The sequence below is a fragment of the Papilio machaon genome, chromosome 2 (genome assembly GCF_912999745.1).
Source record: "Papilio machaon chromosome 2, ilPapMach1.1, whole genome shotgun sequence".
Taxonomy (NCBI): Eukaryota; Metazoa; Arthropoda; class Insecta; order Lepidoptera; family Papilionidae; genus Papilio; species Papilio machaon.
Window position 1 is genome coordinate 9410717 of NC_059987.1, and position 18504 is coordinate 9429220.

Sequence of the window (18504 nt, forward strand, 5' to 3'; positions counted from 1 at the left end):
TATTCTACGAGTTGTCTATTGATTAAGGTATTCAAAATCACTTTCTCATCTGCTCTTTCAAGTCCTGCTACATAATTTGTGGCAAACGTTACACACAACAGACCCAAATATGTTAATGATGGTAACGTCGATAATAAGCACACTTTAATCATTTATAACTATCTTAAAGCTCTTCTTATTAAATGTTCGTTCATGAACGGTGGTGATGACTTACCGTGTCTTGGTCCTTTGCCCCCCACGCACAAAAACTAAACAGCTACTTGTATGTCCTTTAGTTTACGCATAGGTAGGATTAATAATTTAATATCAAGTTAACAGTTTACTCGTTTGCTAGCCATTCATAATTATTGAGATTAGTACTAAATGAGAGACAATCGCTAAGCGGGTGGCGTGTGCCGGTAGAGTTGACCGCGGCGGGGCGATGAGCGCGGGCACGCGGCGGGCGCGCGCGGGGGCGGGCGCGGGGCTACGGGCGGGCGACTCCACGCCCGGCTCTGACGCCGGCGAGATCACGCGCCTCTTCCCCAAGTGCCGCCCCAGGAACAGCCAGCACCAGCACGATAGGTAACACGCACATCTCCTAACCTCACAACCTACACCTAACCTAACATATTCTGCGACACGACTTCAGCTACACACAAAATGATAAGTACACTATTCATTTAAAGGAGGTTACTGCTAATTCTGCTAATTAACCGATAGCTCAAACAATAAGTCAAAGAGTAGGTTACGTTTGGTATATAAAGTTTTGCTATATAGTATTACAGAGATGCTTATTACATTAATAACAAAGGCTTCAAGCGATGTTGTGTATTTTATAGTTTAGATAAATTAAACAGAAAATATTAAATGTTCTATTGCCAAATAACGTGTTCGCGGGTTCAAAATCATTTAAATGCGTGCTTTATATATACTCTTAACTCACTCTCAATAAATAATTGTTGAGGATGTCCTGAGGAGTCGTGGTCACTCATTATATAGACCGCTTCATCGCTTCTTTGCTTAAAAATCGCTTTAGATAGTATATAAATAATCATCGTCTTGTCAAAAATTAATGATCGGTCAATGCTAGCATAAGTTATTGAATTACTTTATGTGTAAAATTGTAAAAGCTTTAGCACCGAGACTGCTTAAGTTTTCTTAAGTTCGGGACCTAATTAATGAAATATCAAAATTTATAATATAACATACTGTATTTTTATTTATTAATAATAAACTATTTCTAGTAAATAAATGATAATTACATAATACCCGCTAGCCTGAGTCGACGTAGTAAATAACGATGTAATCGAATGTTGGTATAGAGACAACAACAAACAATAATTTGTTTGCAATCATGTATAGTTGTGTTGTTGACACTTGATTTAATAAATTGATGCGTGCAGTAATAATACGTCATTATCACAAATATTGTGGTTATACATGGTGTTTCATAATCTGCTTTTATTAACCTTTCTCTATTTGATAATACATACGTACAATAGATACTTTTACTAATGGAATGGCTTACAAGTTCCAAAATCTAAAATAAAATAAAAACTTGAGAGGTGTGTTGGGACACCCGGATGGAACGAAGTTCCTTTCAATTAATTAGTGAAGGAACCAATGTTTATTCTATGCATAAAAAACTTAAGTCTTCACAAGAAGTACATTTTATTTCTATGAATTTTCGTTATATATTGTCACGTCTTTGCCATGTTGATATAGCAAAATGTGTCGTGACAACTTTTCGTAAGAATTTTTTCCGTCTAGCCCCCTGTCACAACGCGCGATAAGGAACTTCGTTCCAAAAATAAACATAAATTAGTATTTAACCCCCTGTTAATAACGAAAAGCTAAGTGACAGTTCGTGTATGAATTAAAAAACGAACAATGTAAGTATAACTAAAGCGATAGCTTTTCGTTGGGACATAAATGGAGACGTGCTCATAGGGAGAACACCATGAAAAATAGGATAAAGTTACTTTAATACTAACATTCATTATAAACTTTAGTAAATATATCGTATTCAAGTCTACAAGTACTCATGTACCGAATAGCAACCGACAATCGCAGCTTAGGTTTAGGTAATCGCTGTATCGCGTGTTTCACCCTTAACTTATCGACGGGCCGTCACGTGCCGACTTTGCCTTTGTGTCAAGTCACGTGAGCGTAGTTTAATTACAAACGTCGATATTAAACCGGGCCATAGGTTTACGTCTAACACGTGGAATGCTCATAAAGTCAAGTATAACGGTTTATATAGAGAAAATTGTACGGCTTGTGTAACGAGATTTACAAGTGGGTGGTTAAATTAATTGTGATTGTCCATTACTACCGTGAATTGCCACTGATGAACTGCGCAAACTGAAGGAATCCACAGTTAGCATAGCGTTGATTAAAAGCTTTTATGATATTATTTAGTTAAATAAGGAAGGAAAAGTGCATACAAAGAGTGCAACAGCATTTGTTTTTTAAATAGAATATTTAAATCATCATCACATCACGATGATGTAATGAAACCTGGAGCACAAATCAAGTCAAATCACTGTCTATAATTTTATTTATTGGTGTATAAAGAATAATATTGCATCTGTCATTAAAAAATTAATACATTATTATTTATCTAGTCAATAACGAACAGATAACAACAAAACTTTTTGCAACAAAACAAATGTAATTTAAAGTTTTACTAATCATTAGATGTTGTAAAAGTGCTTCTATTTTATAACGAACTCGTACATCGTAAATGTTAAATGTCTATGTAAGAGAGTATTTCATTCGCTGGTTAGTTGCTAATGACTGAAATTCAGAGCTTTTCCGATCTAAAAGCTTCCTTTCAAATACTGTAGTAATTACATCTAATCTTGAAAACTGCGCAATTTACTTCTCAAATATATTTACCTGTTATATACTCGTATATACAATGTTATACAGTACAAGTATAATTGTAGAAAATTACATCCTTTAATATGTCGAAGAAAATTTATAATACTGGACCTTATTTACCAGTCACAAATTTACTTTTACTTTCTTTAAGGTGACTCAATCACAAATATTAATGTTATTCAGTTCTATTGAAATTACCTCCGTGTACTATACAGCGTATATATTATTCACACATGTATTTTTAAGCTAGGTTTTTCGTGCGAAATATGGGAGCTTTTTATAGTCTAACCTACCAAAGTTAAGACTTTTGAAATAAAATATTACCGATTTACTGTGTTGTAAAAATATTTTGATACTGATTCACTTAAATATATCTCTTCAGTCTTAACTTTAGTTGATCGGTCTACAGTCATTATTTGTCTGCACGCTAGCACGTCTTGTATTGTGTAGGTACTTACTAACTTTAGGTATGCTATGGTTAAGGTAAGTTAAGCATGAACTTTGCCTTGTCATAATTTAGTCTTTTTAAAACGAGAAAGATTTAACCTACTGTTTTCACTAGCCGCGCGCGACCTCTACTTTGTGGCAGCCAAGCCAGTGGAAATAGAACACCAAGCAACAGATAGAAATGGTGGTCTCGCGCGGCTATCTACGGAGTGAAAAAGGGTCTAATCTCTTCCCCTGTCAATACGACTAAGTGATGGTGGGCTATATTTCTTATGTACGATGGTTTTTCTTCCAGGCTAAGTGTAGGAGTGGGCGTGGGCGTGGAGGGCCGCGAAATGAACGCTGTCAACAACGCGTCCTCGGATGAGGAGCGCGCCGCAGATGGCCAGCTCGTCATACTCAATTCTAAGGGAGGCGCGTACAAGTTGAGAGACTCCAGGTAAATTATTCTTGAATTTTAAACTCACTGAAAAGAATAATTGGTGGACCTCCAAGTTCGAACAAAAGTCGCTATATCATATCGTCAGATCTTAGAATTTAAAGTAGATAAATTCATCAATTATAATTTTGATTTAATTTATCTCATTTACCTACAATTAGTGCATATAAAAAATATAAAATAATAACGTACTTCTTCGTAAACTTAAACGTTTCATTTACTTTGTGAACTACATTTCAAGGACCAAAATTATTTGTCGTATAGTGCCTACGTTTTTCTTGCCAATAAAAATGTTAGCTACGCATTTGCACCACTTTTTGTTCTTTAGATCTTTTACTTCTTTTTCTAAAAACTCGATTTACAACTTTCTTCCAGAATAATCGAGATAGCTGGCGGTCGCGAAGTATACTCGCAGAGCCGAACGAAGGCAGCGCGGAAGCTGCGTCATAGCGCCACGCACAAGCACAATCTGCGCAATAAGCGCGCGCCTCACAACATTAACGACGACTACACAGACACTCTTAACAATGAGGTAAATGCCAATACTAGCCAACAATAACCAACACAAGCCAACCAAATCCAAATACATCTTGTGAATATGCCACAATGTCATCTAAAGCAAATCTATACATTTGGACAAACATTCGACAAGTGAATATACAACCATTCAATAATACTACAAATAAATTGAAAATGGGAGAGCCCGAACTATTGTAACCTACCGTCTTTTGAATTATCTGGAATTATGATAACTAATAAGTGCTATTTATTTTCAGATATCTCTACACAGAATTATTAATGAGCCGAAAAAAATGATATCTCGTCACACTTCCCCGACGTACACGAACGGAGATAGAGAAGGTATCATAGACAGCAAGACGATGGGCATTCCTAAGAACAGCTCGCCCATACTGGACCCGCACAAGACCACCGATGTCAGTGCAAAGAGCAGCCCCATTGCTGTTGTAGCGGACGGAGAGGTCATGGTCTTTGATGATAATGACGACTGGAAAGGTACATCACTAAAAGTTTTTCTCTTGTCAGTCAGTTGTGTTAGATATTTTTAAATTGTACAGTCGCATTCACCTTACAATTCATATTGCCATCTTTTTTTTATGAGAAGGAAAGAGACGACTTGTTTTAAACAAGTGTTACGAAAACAGCAACTCAAAGTCGTACAACCAATATGTACATATGTGTTGTTACGGGTAATTTTGTCATACGTCATCTTTAGTATATTTATCAAGTAAAATTCTTATAATCAAAATTTTGTATCACTTGCTATCAAAGTTCAGTGGAATTTACCCTTTAGCGGCTGTAAATTTTATAGTCTGGATAAAATGAAGCTGCTCAAAGTTTATTAAGCTATCTCGGATCCCATTAAACGAATGTAGCGGGACCCCCTGCGGGACTGCGTATTAAACATGTTATAAACGAGACTGTGTGAAGCCATTTGTTGGCTAATTTTTTTTTTTGTGTTTTCGATGAAAATTTGCGTTTCTCTTGATTTGATTTATATCTTTTAAGTATACCACATTTTTATATATTAACATTTCGAAACATAAGTTAGAGTTATATGAATGTAATTTCTACTTTAATTAATGTAATATTTAAGTTCATTTAATTCACAAAAGATTTACTTGTTTCCTTTTTATTTTCAGTGATATTGAATTCTGTGTCCCTAGGTTTGAGGATGGACCCGGACGTTAGTGACAATGATATAGATACGAGTGTTAAGCGAACTTTAGACTGTATGAAGAACGGTGACGGTGATGTGAACAATAAGAGTGAACTGAGTGAGGGGAGTGAGTCGTCGCCCTCGGGCAGCCCGGGCACCTGGCTGTCGGGGGACGAGGGCGGCAGGGAGGGGAGGGTGACGCGGGTCATAGGGGAGCTCCCCATCGCGGAGTACGAGGGTTCCCCCCGCAGGTACGGGGTCGGCAGCCAGAAGACTAGCAACAGATCACCGAGACCTGGCTTCCCACAGGTTATTTTTTAAAATATTATCTAGAGCTGTTGCTGCATAGATTAATTGTAAGTGACCTGCTTATGAATATGGGAAATTCACTTTTAAGGAACATCACGTTTCTATTATCCGTGAATCTAACCACGCGCGGTTATTATAGTATGTGATGAAAAAACTAACAATTGTTTATAATTTTTATTATGACATATCGTTGTGTATGGCAGAGGGTGGTGACGGAGAGCCGCGGGGAGTCTCCGCCTGTCACCTCAGCGTTCGACTATCTGTACGAATTCTCGGAGACGCGCAAAGTGCTGGAGGAGTTCTTCCGCTGTCCGGCCGCGCCCGGACACACGCAGCTCGCCGCCAACGATGATATCGTCAACTTCCAGGTATATTAATACTTATTCACTACTTAATATAAAAAAATTACATTTTAAAGTACATTATAATAATTGAGTCCAGTTATAAAAACGTTTAGTGGCCTTGGATTAACATATCCTAATATGTTACATAATACTGTTACGTTTCATACCATGATAATATAATGAGTAGGACTTGGAGTACGAGCTGCGGCGACAGACGCAGGAATGTCCTTCAGAGAATGGTGTGGAGGAGGGCAGCGAGGCGGAGTGGCCGCAGCCTGATGCGCTCGACTCGCTGGACTCGCCCCACGCGCCGCACAACCACACCAACTTCCTCGGCCTACAGGTGTGCTTGCCCACAATATTATTCAATCCAGCATAATAAGTACTCCATGTAAAAGACATAGAAAGGTTAAGAACGATATGAAATACATAGAACCGTGTAACTTAAATATTGACAGCCTATGTTACAACATATTCGTTTTATCAAATTCTCCAAGCAACAAATCACAGGCTTTGTTACGCAAGACAATCTCATAAAAATAACCTCAATGATTTCAGCAACAAACATCACGATACGCGGCGCCGGATGTGTCAGCGCTGAGAGCCGGTCCTCTTGACAGCGGTTCCACGTCCCCCGCGCCGAGGACCTCCATACGAGACTTGCGTGACTTGCGTGACATGCGTGACACACGTGACATGCGTGACACTCGTGACGTACGCGACTCGCGTGACACAAGAGACTCGCGTGACTTGCGAGACTTGCTGGAGGTTCGCGACCACGGGTCTCGCGAACGACTCCCCTTCGTCATGTCGTCGGCCGCCAGCGACTCGGCCAGCGATCTCTCACTTGCCATCATGGAGAGTGAACTCTCCGAAATGAAAGGTCAGATGACTCCCATGAATCTGTAAATAAGAGGAATTTAAAAAAAATCTTTCTCTGTAAGCTCATTTACGTAGAAAAAAATATCTGTGCAATATTTAAACTTAATCAGTGTCTTCTTTTATATGTTTCTTTAGTTATAATATTAAAATTGCTTCTACTTTTCCAGTGCAACTAGACTCTAACCGTGTAGTGGTGACACACCTGCCGGTGGTGGAGGACGGTCTCTCCTCCGGCCACGCCTCCGACACTGACAATAATAATCAGGTGAGAAAATTACATGAAGATATTAACGAGGTTAGAAACAAATATATTTGGGAAGAATTCAAAAAAAAAATCCAAAAGCAAACAACTGTATAAATCAGATTTCATTTTTATTAAGACAACTGCATTATTTTTACAGAATTCTTCGGTAATAATTGAAGAAATAGTGGAGAACGGAACAAATTCTGATCCGCTCATACTGTCCGATGCCGACCTACACTCACTGGATCCTCTAGGTTCGCTCGTAATAATACTAAAAACAAACATGTTTAGTGTACTCTTAATTATATCCAATCTCAGACCGGATTATGTGAGAGAACTTCAAACGAAAAAAAATACGTTTTAAGTATATTAACTTTATTAATGTAACTTAAATATGTATTCGCGTATACTTAGCGTGTTCTGGTCCCCCGCCGCCTGCGCCCGCGCCGCATCGCCCGCCAGCAGAACACGCAGCGCTGCCCGCGCACGCGCCTCACGTGCCTCATGTGCCTCACGTGACCCACGCGCCTCACGTGCCTCACGCGCCTCATGTGCCTCACGCAGCGCACGGCACGCACACGCCGCACATACACGCCGCACACGACGACGTATATCCACGGTGAGTTTGATTATCAATGTGTTATAACAAAAGGCGGTAAACAAGTAAGTGGATTTCGCCAAAATAGCGAAATTATCGTTGCCTATAGACAGATATAGGCGCACATAAAGAGGTTATTTCCCCGTTTTATGCGTCCCATCTCCCTTTCTCATCCCTTCTTTATAAGATGGGGGAATTGGACTAAAATTAGGAGAGAAATGATTACACTTCACGCCTGTTTTCCTTGTGGTCATAATATTTCACGGGTCGAAGTGACTTATTCGTGCAATAGATGTTATTGCCGCCTCTATCATTGTTAAAACTAATTTTTTTAATTTACTGTACACAGTAAATCCAATTTAAATATACAATATGTTGTATGGTAAGTTAAAAATTAAAAAATTGTTACATAGCAAGTCATTAAATTATGTACGTTTGTATTTCAGTAAGAGGCCGTCATCAGCACAGAGCACGGAGTCAGTTGAGATAAAGCAGGCAAGCGGTGACGAAGGTACCTCGTACATTGAAATCATTACAAACTCCTTTTTTTTATATTATTAGGTGGCAAACAGAGTAGGAGACACAGAAAGGGAATATTTCTCCGTCCTTACCTTTATATGAAAATGGTGGGAAGGAAGGGAGGACTAAAATTAGGCCTCCGGAACGCACACTCATTAGACGAAATGTGGAATTACTTCCACTTCACGCCTGTAAAAGGTGAAAAAGTAAAAAAACTTACGACTTAGATAATTACAGATTTTTTAGTGTTTACATGACTAGTGTTGGTCTGAGGATTTTTAATAATTTCCAGATGAGGCCGACACGGACCTGGAGACGGACAGGCTGCTGGGCCAGCAGAGGACAGATGACCAGGGATTCTTTGATGATAAAGTGAGTTGTGTCATCTTACGTTCAAATTTACAGATTCAGATATAAAATAAATATGAACGCATATTTAATGCGGCCTTGAAATCAACCTTAAAATTGTTTTAAATTCATTAGCCCATTTAACTCAATTTCTGATTTAATAATCTGTTATTTAGTAATAATTTGCGTCTCTAAATTAAGTAATTGTATTAATTGAAGTAAAAATGTCTATTTTTACTTCAATTAATAAACTTTAAATAATAAACTTTTACTAAGGAAAAATTAAATTATTTTTTTTATACATTCGTGTTCAAATAGTCGTAATTTAAATTCTCACGTTAGTCATTAACATACAAGTTTAATTGAAGAAAATTTGTTGTAAAATGAATCTTATTGTTTAGGCAATAAGGTCCTTTAGATATTAAGTGCGTCAGCGATATATCGGCGCAGTGCGCGTGAGCAATCGAAATTTATACGACACTGTGACCTTGCTCTCTTGTTGTACTTGTCATAGATCAAGTAATCGAAGAATTGTAACTTATAAAATAGTGATGTTAAGTATAATAAGAGTAAACATTAAGATTACTTTTGTTGAATAAAATTTAGATTTTATACGTTATTGAAAAAAAAATGAAATATATTTTTCTGATTTTACTTATAATAAAAAATATATTTATTTTTAATAATTACCATAATTATTACGTATTTATATTTTTTTTATTTGTAATCAATTAATTAATCGTTTTTAGTTTATTAACTCATTGTCAAAATCGTTTAAAATAATCGCCAACTAAAAACTTAACACTATTTTATTAATGCATTAGAAAAATAAACAAAAAAATTATAATATATAAAAAATATAAAAATTATGCAGTACGGTTTTGAATACTCTTTGACCACCATATGTTACTCGCATTAGACGGCGGGTCAGTCAGTCGTCATTGACACAGCGTACTGGTAACATATAGACATGACGGAGTTCCCTTTACGATAACACCTTTATCTTATATCGCGAAAGTGACCAAGTCTGATAGCAGTTTATTGACGTATGCTAATGTTATTTCTATATATATTACATGCGATATATCAAACGTAAACATATGCTTTTAGTATTTGTCAGAAATGGACGAGGAAACAAGTAATTTAGTCAATAATTTTGATTTAAATGACGATTTAAATAATAAAAATAGTGTCGACAGTGAAAATAGTGATGTTTTATGTGCTAGTGATGTGATACATGAATTTATTGATGATCGTAATGTAGAGTTTCTAAAGGAAACTTTAAACACAGAGGAAGTGCCAAGTGATGAATCTACTAATGGGAAAATTGAAAACAATGAAGTGTTCAGTGATGTAACTTCACACGATGATTCTGATGCAATCACTAAGGATGGGAATAGAAAGGTTTATTTTGTCAAATATTTATCTAAATTAAACATATGAAATTTACTCGGCATATACACTACTTCATGTACACATAATATAAAACCGATAGGTATGTTGTTTATATACCAAACTTTATCAATCGAGTCATATTTTATTCCCTTTAATATACTTAATTACCGGGACCTTTGCGAATATTTAAAAGCGACGATGATCAATTAGTATTTAGGTTTCTTGGTGCGGTCTGAAATATAAGGTTATATTTAAAGACATGCAAGAGACGTAACAACTCGAACCGAACAGTAATCCACAAATTGTTACAACTAGTTGACATGTCTCAAACATCACCGCTACTGACGATTATGGTCAACGTTAAGGAAACGTTTCTAATGGCCGCTCTATAATAGAAGTTGTTTGAATCTCTTCGGTTCTATAAAATGTGGGGTATTCCGGGCAGGGGTGGCGCAAACCCAAGTCCCGCACGGTGATGCCTGCGGGTGGGGGTGGGGGCGGGGGCGGGGCTGGGGGCGTGGCCGTGGGCGGGGCGGGTGCGGGCGGTGCGGGGGGCGGGCGCTCGCCGCGCTCGCTGGCCTCGCACGATGCCGCTAATGAAGACGCGCTGCACGCCGTCAAGGTGTGTGCTAGATGTTGTGCTAAATGTTTAGCGATAGCTCGTTGTTTTCATTTTAAGTTTGAATTTTCATACTCATTAACTTTCTCATTATTCTTAAGAACATGACCATGTAAATACATTTCATCATTATAAAAAAAACGTAATACTCGACTATTAAAGTACGGATTATCTAAAAACTATATTTTCTCGTATACAACAAAAAGTTCGGTTATTGTGCGCTTTCTGTGTCTGCTGGAATTAACTGTCGTAATGGCCAGTAACATTTTTTTTTTTCAAAGTTATGGCAAATATACACAAACTACTTGGTATCTCGGACAACGAACGCTACTCGAATATTTAGTCCTGAAGAACTCCATCGTCTTGTGAGAATTTAAGAAAGAACATTTCTTATTTCGTAAATTAGAACCTTAATTTTTAATATTTTCTTAAAGTATGTAATTTATTATAATTTATTTTTGTGTATTTATATTTTAAATTATGTAAAATTGTATAATTATTTCCAGGATAAAGATGGCAAGAAGAAAACAAAAAATAAAGAAGGTGAGTATAAGGTTAAAATTGCTTATTTCCGTTTTTTTTTTAATTTAACGGAAATATATCATACTATAACTTTTTATTTTTTTATCTTCCTTTCCTTGGATGCATCGGTGAGTAAAATTCACTAAGAGTACAATTTTTTCTTGATCTATAACCACAGTAGACTATTAGAAAAAAAACTAACATCGACCCTTTGACAGGCTAAGTACTTTTCCTACAAGAGAAAAAATAGGAAGCTCGTAACAAAGACTGTTATATATTTTAAACTAGCTTTTACCCTCGACTCCGTCCGCGCGGAATAAAAAATAGAAAACGGGGCAAAAATTATCCTATGTCCGTTTCCTGGTTCTAAGCTACCTGCCCACCAATTTTCAGTCAAATCGATTCAGCCGTTCTTGAGTTATAAATAGTGTAACTAACACGACTTTCTTTTATATATATAGATTTGAAGTTAAATTTGTGTTATGACCAGACCCGTCAGTGCTGATCGAGGGCGTGCTGTTCCGTGCTCGGTACCTGGGCTCCACGCAGCTGGCGTGCGAGGGTCAGCCCACCAAAGCCACCAGGATGCTGCAGGCAGAGGAGGCCGTCTCCAGGATCAAGGTAACCTCACACACCCTTCGTATCACACGACGATATATATCTGTGGGTTTTCATTGACGAACTGTTGGTATAAACAAATATAGTTGAGATTTATTTTTTGGCAGTGAAAACACACGGTTAAGATACAAATTTGAAGATGCACGAATGAAAAATGATTTGTCGACCTACTATCCGTGGGTTTCTTAGACAAATATCCCAGCTTAAAACATATTGTTATCTCTGTTTTGTCAAAGATAATGACAGGAATGACGATATGTTTTATACATAGATTTTGGTCTCAGAAACTAACGGTATATAATAGGTAACTAAGGTTAAAGGCAAAATATATGAATTTGTTTATTGTACTAAAATAATTATACTTTTTCAAGGAAAAATATCAAAAATTCTTCAAATTTGTAGATTTTATTTCAAATCAATCTGACAAAAATATATATATTTGATATAAAAAATTAACAAATTAAATTTGGCAGTAATTTAACAATTTTATTTGAATCTTTAAATTTAATCAAAATTCCTTTAAATAGACCATTTTAATTGGTCGTATTTAATAAAATATTTAATGTTTTTAATTAATAATTAATAATTTTAATCACTAATTAATTGTTTATAATTAATTAATTGTATTTTTATTTCGTATTAACACACTAAACAACTGTACACGCATTCTCATAATACTGAAGGCAAATTCCCGTTTGCCCGTGTGAATCGGTACTATTGTATAAATATCATGTATATTTTGTAGTTATTTTGTACTAAGAGCATGAAATTACATCCCACTGTGCATTGCACAAATACGCTTTAAATTGTGCTGTGTTGGACCAATACGCCAAATGTTTGTTACCAACAAAACACTATCCCGAATTTCGAAAAAATTATGTTCCTCTTTATTTGGCCACGAAACTTTGGTAGCACAATTTTATTGCACAATTTTACCTATTTAATCCTACCTATAAATGTGTTTGTTACAAAAATAAATAAATTATAATTTACGCATTTTTATTTATAAATGTTTATATGTACGTAATTTCATGCTCACTAGAATTAGTGATTTGAGAATGCTAGTGAGATATCCTTTTTTTATCCTTGTATCCTAACATGTATCAATTATAATACCGACAAGTTAGTGAATAGGAGAACTCCTAGTGATTGCTCGATATTTACCATTCGAGTGAAGTGCGTGGCCGCCAGACAGTTTACGCCCGTATTGACATCGCACTAGAGTATTTTTTTCAGTGCCTCCCTCACTCCCCGAGCCGATGGTTGTCGGACCCGATTGTCGGATCCCGTATTGTCCGGCTAACCTCCTCTGGATATGTTTGTCTGTCGCTTGCTACGCTTGTGCCATGCTTTGTGTTTGTTTGAACCTTTGTTTAGTGCCAGGTAATGAGGTTTTCATTGTCGGATGGATTTTATCTGTCCCTTTAAGCATGTTTGCGGGCTTCAGAGCTAAAGCGCCATCTGTTATCATTACTGTCACAGATTAAAATTGTGCATGCTATTTTTATTACCGCTTGTTTTCATATCTGATATAAAAAAGAAATATTGTAATTAAAATCGAAAACTTATCTGTAATTTTGCTAACATGATTCAAGTATGTTTTTCGTTCACAATTCATCAATATAATTTGTTTTTGTAAAATGATGTTATGAATTCAGTAAATCGTATCAAATCAAATTGTATAGTTTTGTATCTGGCATCACTCGCTTGTCTGTTGAGAATTATTCATTCAGTCTACAGTAAACTAGCTCACGTACGCATTAGACGTCCCGATTCACACCGGCCGAGGTGCCCACACGCAGGACGCACGGACATGGGCCACGCTTAACGCAGCCGCACAATAACAGACCTTACGGTTAATAATTTTAAAGTTGATTTTAAGTTAAGTCCGCTTTCATACGTAACGATGGAACTCGCCCGCTTCTCACGTCATTGTCGATTTTTGTGATGTATTGGGATTTGTTTTGCTTGCTTTCGCGCATATTGACAACATATGACATAGCTCTCGATTACAATCTATTTATTTTATATAAAAAAGTACAATATCTGTCTTTGTTATAAAAAAGTTTTAATGTATTGATACTGTTAATAATTTTCGTAATCAATATCTGAGATAAAAAAGTGAATATATACTTGCAGTGTATTTATATAAAAGGTTGCAAGTAATTAAATTTTATTTAAATTAAATCAAGTAGGTTATAAATGCCTTCACAGGCTCAAATGTCTTCTAAACTCATATTTTACACTATTTGTAATAATTTAAACATAATGATTAAACTTCAAAGTTGGCTACGCCATATTTAAAAACATTGCCAGAGAGCAGCGCAGTCATCGTTGCTCTCGCGCCGGCGCCATCTTTTACTTCACTTCAACCTTTCAACCTTACAAGTAGCAACACTCACGGACATGATAAAGTAAGATCTTTTAATTTCAACGAAGCTGCACCAACTAAAGTTTTAAAATATTATAGTAGCGTTATCAGAAATTTAGATCGTACGTTCCGAAAAAAAAAATTATAAATCAATTTTAAACTTACCTACCTAAACTGGTTTTTTATTTATCTATCTGCCCAGACGAAGTTGATACTGGTTCAGTGGTGTTTACGTTTTCCACAGACGTCTTATTTACGTACTTAAATTGACGTTATTAAATCATCCAGGAACCAAAAGCACTGAAAATCAAAAACGATTTAGTTTAACAAGCGAGCAAAACAAAAAGTTTCTGTTAAAAGCAAATGCCCATACGTGAGCACAGAATATAGAGTTTTGGTGAGAAGTATGCGAGTATGTGAGGAGGTTAGCGGCAGCTCGGGTGTTTGCCGGTGGCGCGGGCGCAGTGGGGCTGCGAGGGGCCGTACTCGGGAGTGTACGCGGCGCCCGCGGCCGTCTTCCGCCTCGCATTCCTCGGCTCCGTCGAGGTGGACGAGGACTCGCGCCGCAGGAAGAAGAGGCCCAAAAAGAACATGGTGGAAGAGGCCGTCACCAAGATCAAGGTTGCGGATAAAATATTACATGCTTGTCTATGGAAATTTTAAAATTTAACGGTTAGACAGTTTGTAATAATGATAGTGAAATTTGGATACATAATTTGTAACAAATACGATATTTGTAATACAAAAAAAATAATAATTTGAAATCAAAAATATGATAATAGTATCAAATGCAGTCACTGTAATTAGATAATTTATTAATGTATATAATTAAATTGACATTCATTAGTATACGAGGTTTGAAGAAATCTGGCGTTTAGTTTACAAAAACAGGTCATTTTGAATATCAAAAATCTCACTGGCTTTCTCCAATACTAATCATGTACTATGTCTTGGTATGAGAAATAAACTTTATTAATTTGAATTTAACTTACTAATATGTTTATGTCATTTTTCTTCGCTTTCATTGGATGTCAACAGGCTTTGGTAAGTGATGTTATATTTTTATATATGCAATCTGCTTGATGTAATACGAACCTTATATAATACCCTTGATATAATACCAATAAAACATTATTTAATTGATTTGACAACAAAACAAATAGGCGAACCAGTACATCAATTATTCTACTGCAGAAAAACTGCTCTAATCTTTCTTCCAATTGATTATAATTTTACTTTTCTGTATGAACTTTATTGTCGGAAACCCAATCCTCAATTAATTATAGTTTGCCTTATATCCCTACGGAAAGTTCTGCAACGAACTTTTTAAATCGTACATGAAGTTAACAAAACAATATGTTTACTCAATGTTATTGTCCACAGGCCCCGGAAGGTGAAAACCAACCGAGTACAGAAGTGGACCTTTTTATATCAACGGAAAAGATAATGGTTCTGAACACGGAACTGAAGGAGATAATGATGGACCATGCGCTGCGGACCATCTCCTACATAGCTGATATAGGCGACCTCGTCGTCCTCATGGCCAGGAGGAGGTTCGTCCCACACGAGAACGATTCCGATCAGCCAAAACTGAACCGTACTCCAAAGATGATATGTCACGTTTTCGAAAGTGAAGAGGTTAGTGAAGTTAGTTATATTCACTAGAATATGCCGTCGTAAAACCGTCTACTTATTTAGACTAATGTTGTCAATCGTATGTTACATGTATATAGTAACTCATTCTTGTTTCCAGGCGCAATTTATTGCACAATCGATCGGGCAAGCGTTCCAAGTCGCGTACATGGAGTTCCTCAAAGCCAACGGTATCGAGGATCACAGCTTCGTAAAGGAAATGGACTACCAGGAGGTGCTGAACAGCCAGGAGATCTTCGGTGACGAGCTGCAAATGTTCGCCAAGAAGGAGCTGCAGAAGGAGGTGGTGGTGCCAAAGGCCAAAGGGGAGATCTTGGGGGTGGTCGTGGTGGAGTCCGGCTGGGGCTCCATGCTGCCCACAGTGGTGATCGCCAACCTAGCGCCAGCTGGGGCGGCGGCGAGATGCGGACAACTTAACATAGGTAAAGACATTACAAAACAAATCATTACATCGTACACTCTAGGTATCTTCTGGTGTTACTATGAAGTCTTAAAACAGCACGAGTGAGACGTCAGAGGGCGGATATGTCGCATTCTATACGAGACTTATCTGACACATGTACTGCTTTTCTTGCAGGAGATCAAATAATAGCAATAAATGGAGTGAGCCTGGTGGGACTGCCGCTGTCGACATGTCAAACTTACATAAAGAACTCCAAGAACCAGACCGTGGTGAAACTGACGGTGGTGCCGTGCGCGCCCGTCGTGGAGGTCAAGATAAAGCGGCCGGACACCAAGTACCAGCTCGGATTCAGCGTGCAGAATGGGGTGGTGAGATACTCTGACCTTTTCTTTAATCGAAACTCTTATAAAAGACTACAAAGTCAAAAAGGCGGATAAAATCTTCTAGTAAGACTTCTATAATAATGACGATTTACAGTAGAATTCTACATTTAACAGTGTAATTAATAGTGCCTAACTGTTTTTTTTGTAGATTTGTAGTTTGCTGCGCGGCGGTATAGCGGAGCGTGGCGGCGTTCGCGTGGGCCATCGCATCATAGAGATCAACGCGCAAAGTGTGGTGGCTGTGCCGCACGAGCGCATCGTCAATCTACTTGCAACCTCAGTGGGCGAGGTGAGATTACCCTACCACCATACTGCAACACTCACAATACTAATAACTGACTAATTAACTTGTATATTTCCAGATATTAATGAAGACGATGCCGACGTCGATGTTCCGGCTGCTGACCGGGCAGGAGAACCCCGTGTTCATATAAGTGCGCGTTCGCCGCCGATACAAAGTGCCTGCTTATCTCACGCGCCCCGCCCTCTGCCCTCCGCCCGCTCGCCACACCCACCCGCGCAGCGCCACGCCCCTCGACAGCTGGGTCACGCCCACCTACATAGCACATGGGAATAGGACGTACTGGTAGCAAAAAAATCTAAATCCACTATTTTTATTACCATTTATCAATAAAAATACTTTTTTGTTGATTTTAATATAAAAGTTATACGAATTGGCAATAACTTAAGACTCAATATAATGACGTCGCTGTAGGTATTTATTACAATGATTGATCTATGATCATTATAACCTACAATTCAAGAATTTCTCTTATTCAGTACGATTTGTGAATCTGAGAAATATGTAACCAGAAGTTTAGAAATTAAAAGATCCAAATCCTCAACTGTAATTTAAATATACGAAACATTAAAAAAAATCCCGCCTTGATTCACCTAGACTTCGATAAAATGTCTATGGTAAAAGGAGCATTATTTTTCTATTGTATATTCCACTGCTGACATTTTTATACCTATAAGAGATATTGGCTCGGCTGTCGATACATACTCTATGACACGACCACGGGAACTAAAGTCCAGATATGCTTACAATGCTTATTTGGCTAAATTAAGTTAGTTATAAGTTGTATATCGCCATTGGTCAAGTGTTTGTACTTGCTATGTTAGACTTATGTCTATCTAATTTGAACTACATTGATAAATAGAAAGGTAATTCAACCAATTTATTCAAAAGTCGTTTTAATATGTAGTGCCCATAGATATATAACCTAGAAATGAAGTATTTCACACAATATTTGATGAATTATCAGGAGTTGACTTTCGAAATGCAATTTCGTATTTGAATTGAGGAAATTTACCTCAGTATAAGACCTTCGAAGGCTTTTTTCACCTTACTTTCTAGTTCCGATTTGGCATCTATAGGTTTTATATATGTGGTAGTTGCAACACATTTTTTTATTTTATTTAATAACTTAATAATTTTAAGTTTATTTAAACCATATATTGCATACTGTACCTAAATTAATAATTCTTACTAAGTTAAAATTTTATTGCTCTCTAAATAAGATTTGTCGTTTTATTGAAGTCTGATTTTTTTTAATGTGTCAAAGATCAAATAGCAAGTGCAAATGCATTGAAAAAATATTCATTTTCATGACATTGTCAAATATTCCTTGAAAAAAAAATATTGTATGTGTAAATTAAATATATAAAACAACTCATATCTGCTTAGGTATTATACTATATTAATTGATCATCTGCCATCTGTATGTTTAAATAAGTGGACAATAGCGGAGATCGTCTGAATATTCTAAGTGTCGTTAGCACGCCATGTTTGCCATAGATAATCTCGATTTTTGTGCGTTAGTCTATAAGTATTTAATCAAAATTGTTGCCATATTATTTT

General features: G+C 36.9%; 1 protein-coding gene across 1 annotated transcript; it reads left to right on the forward strand.

The window, feature by feature from the left end:
* The first annotated feature begins 421 nt into the window (after window positions 1-421).
* Window positions 422-18039, forward strand: LOC106707367. The gene is made up of 23 exons (XM_045681564.1): window positions 422-564; window positions 3611-3754; window positions 4130-4286; window positions 4531-4768; window positions 5416-5741; window positions 5945-6109; window positions 6273-6428; window positions 6644-6968; window positions 7135-7232; window positions 7369-7465; window positions 7626-7830; window positions 8256-8320; window positions 8621-8700; window positions 10517-10693; window positions 11197-11233; window positions 11703-11833; window positions 14667-14822; window positions 15240-15245; window positions 15585-15839; window positions 15955-16276; window positions 16432-16625; window positions 16789-16929; window positions 17003-18039. Exons 1-23 carry the CDS (start codon window positions 422-424, stop codon window positions 17072-17074), a joined length of 3690 nt encoding a protein of 1229 aa, XP_045537520.1. The 3' UTR covers window positions 17075-18039.
* The last annotated feature ends 465 nt before the right edge of the window (window positions 18040-18504 follow it).

Bases quoted from the DNA above. Each gene is read 5' to 3' on its own strand.
- LOC106707367 (XM_045681564.1), top strand. From the start codon at position 422: ATGAGCGCGGGCACGCGGCGGGCGCGCGCGGGGGCGGGCGCGGGGCTA. The intron at 7,466-7,625 runs GTTCGCTCGTAA...GCGTATACTTAG, and splicing joins ACACTCACTGGATCCTCTAG to CGTGTTCTGGTCCCCCGCCG. The intron at 11,234-11,702 runs GTGAGTATAAGG...TGTTATGACCAG, and splicing joins GAAAACAAAAAATAAAGAAG to ACCCGTCAGTGCTGATCGAG.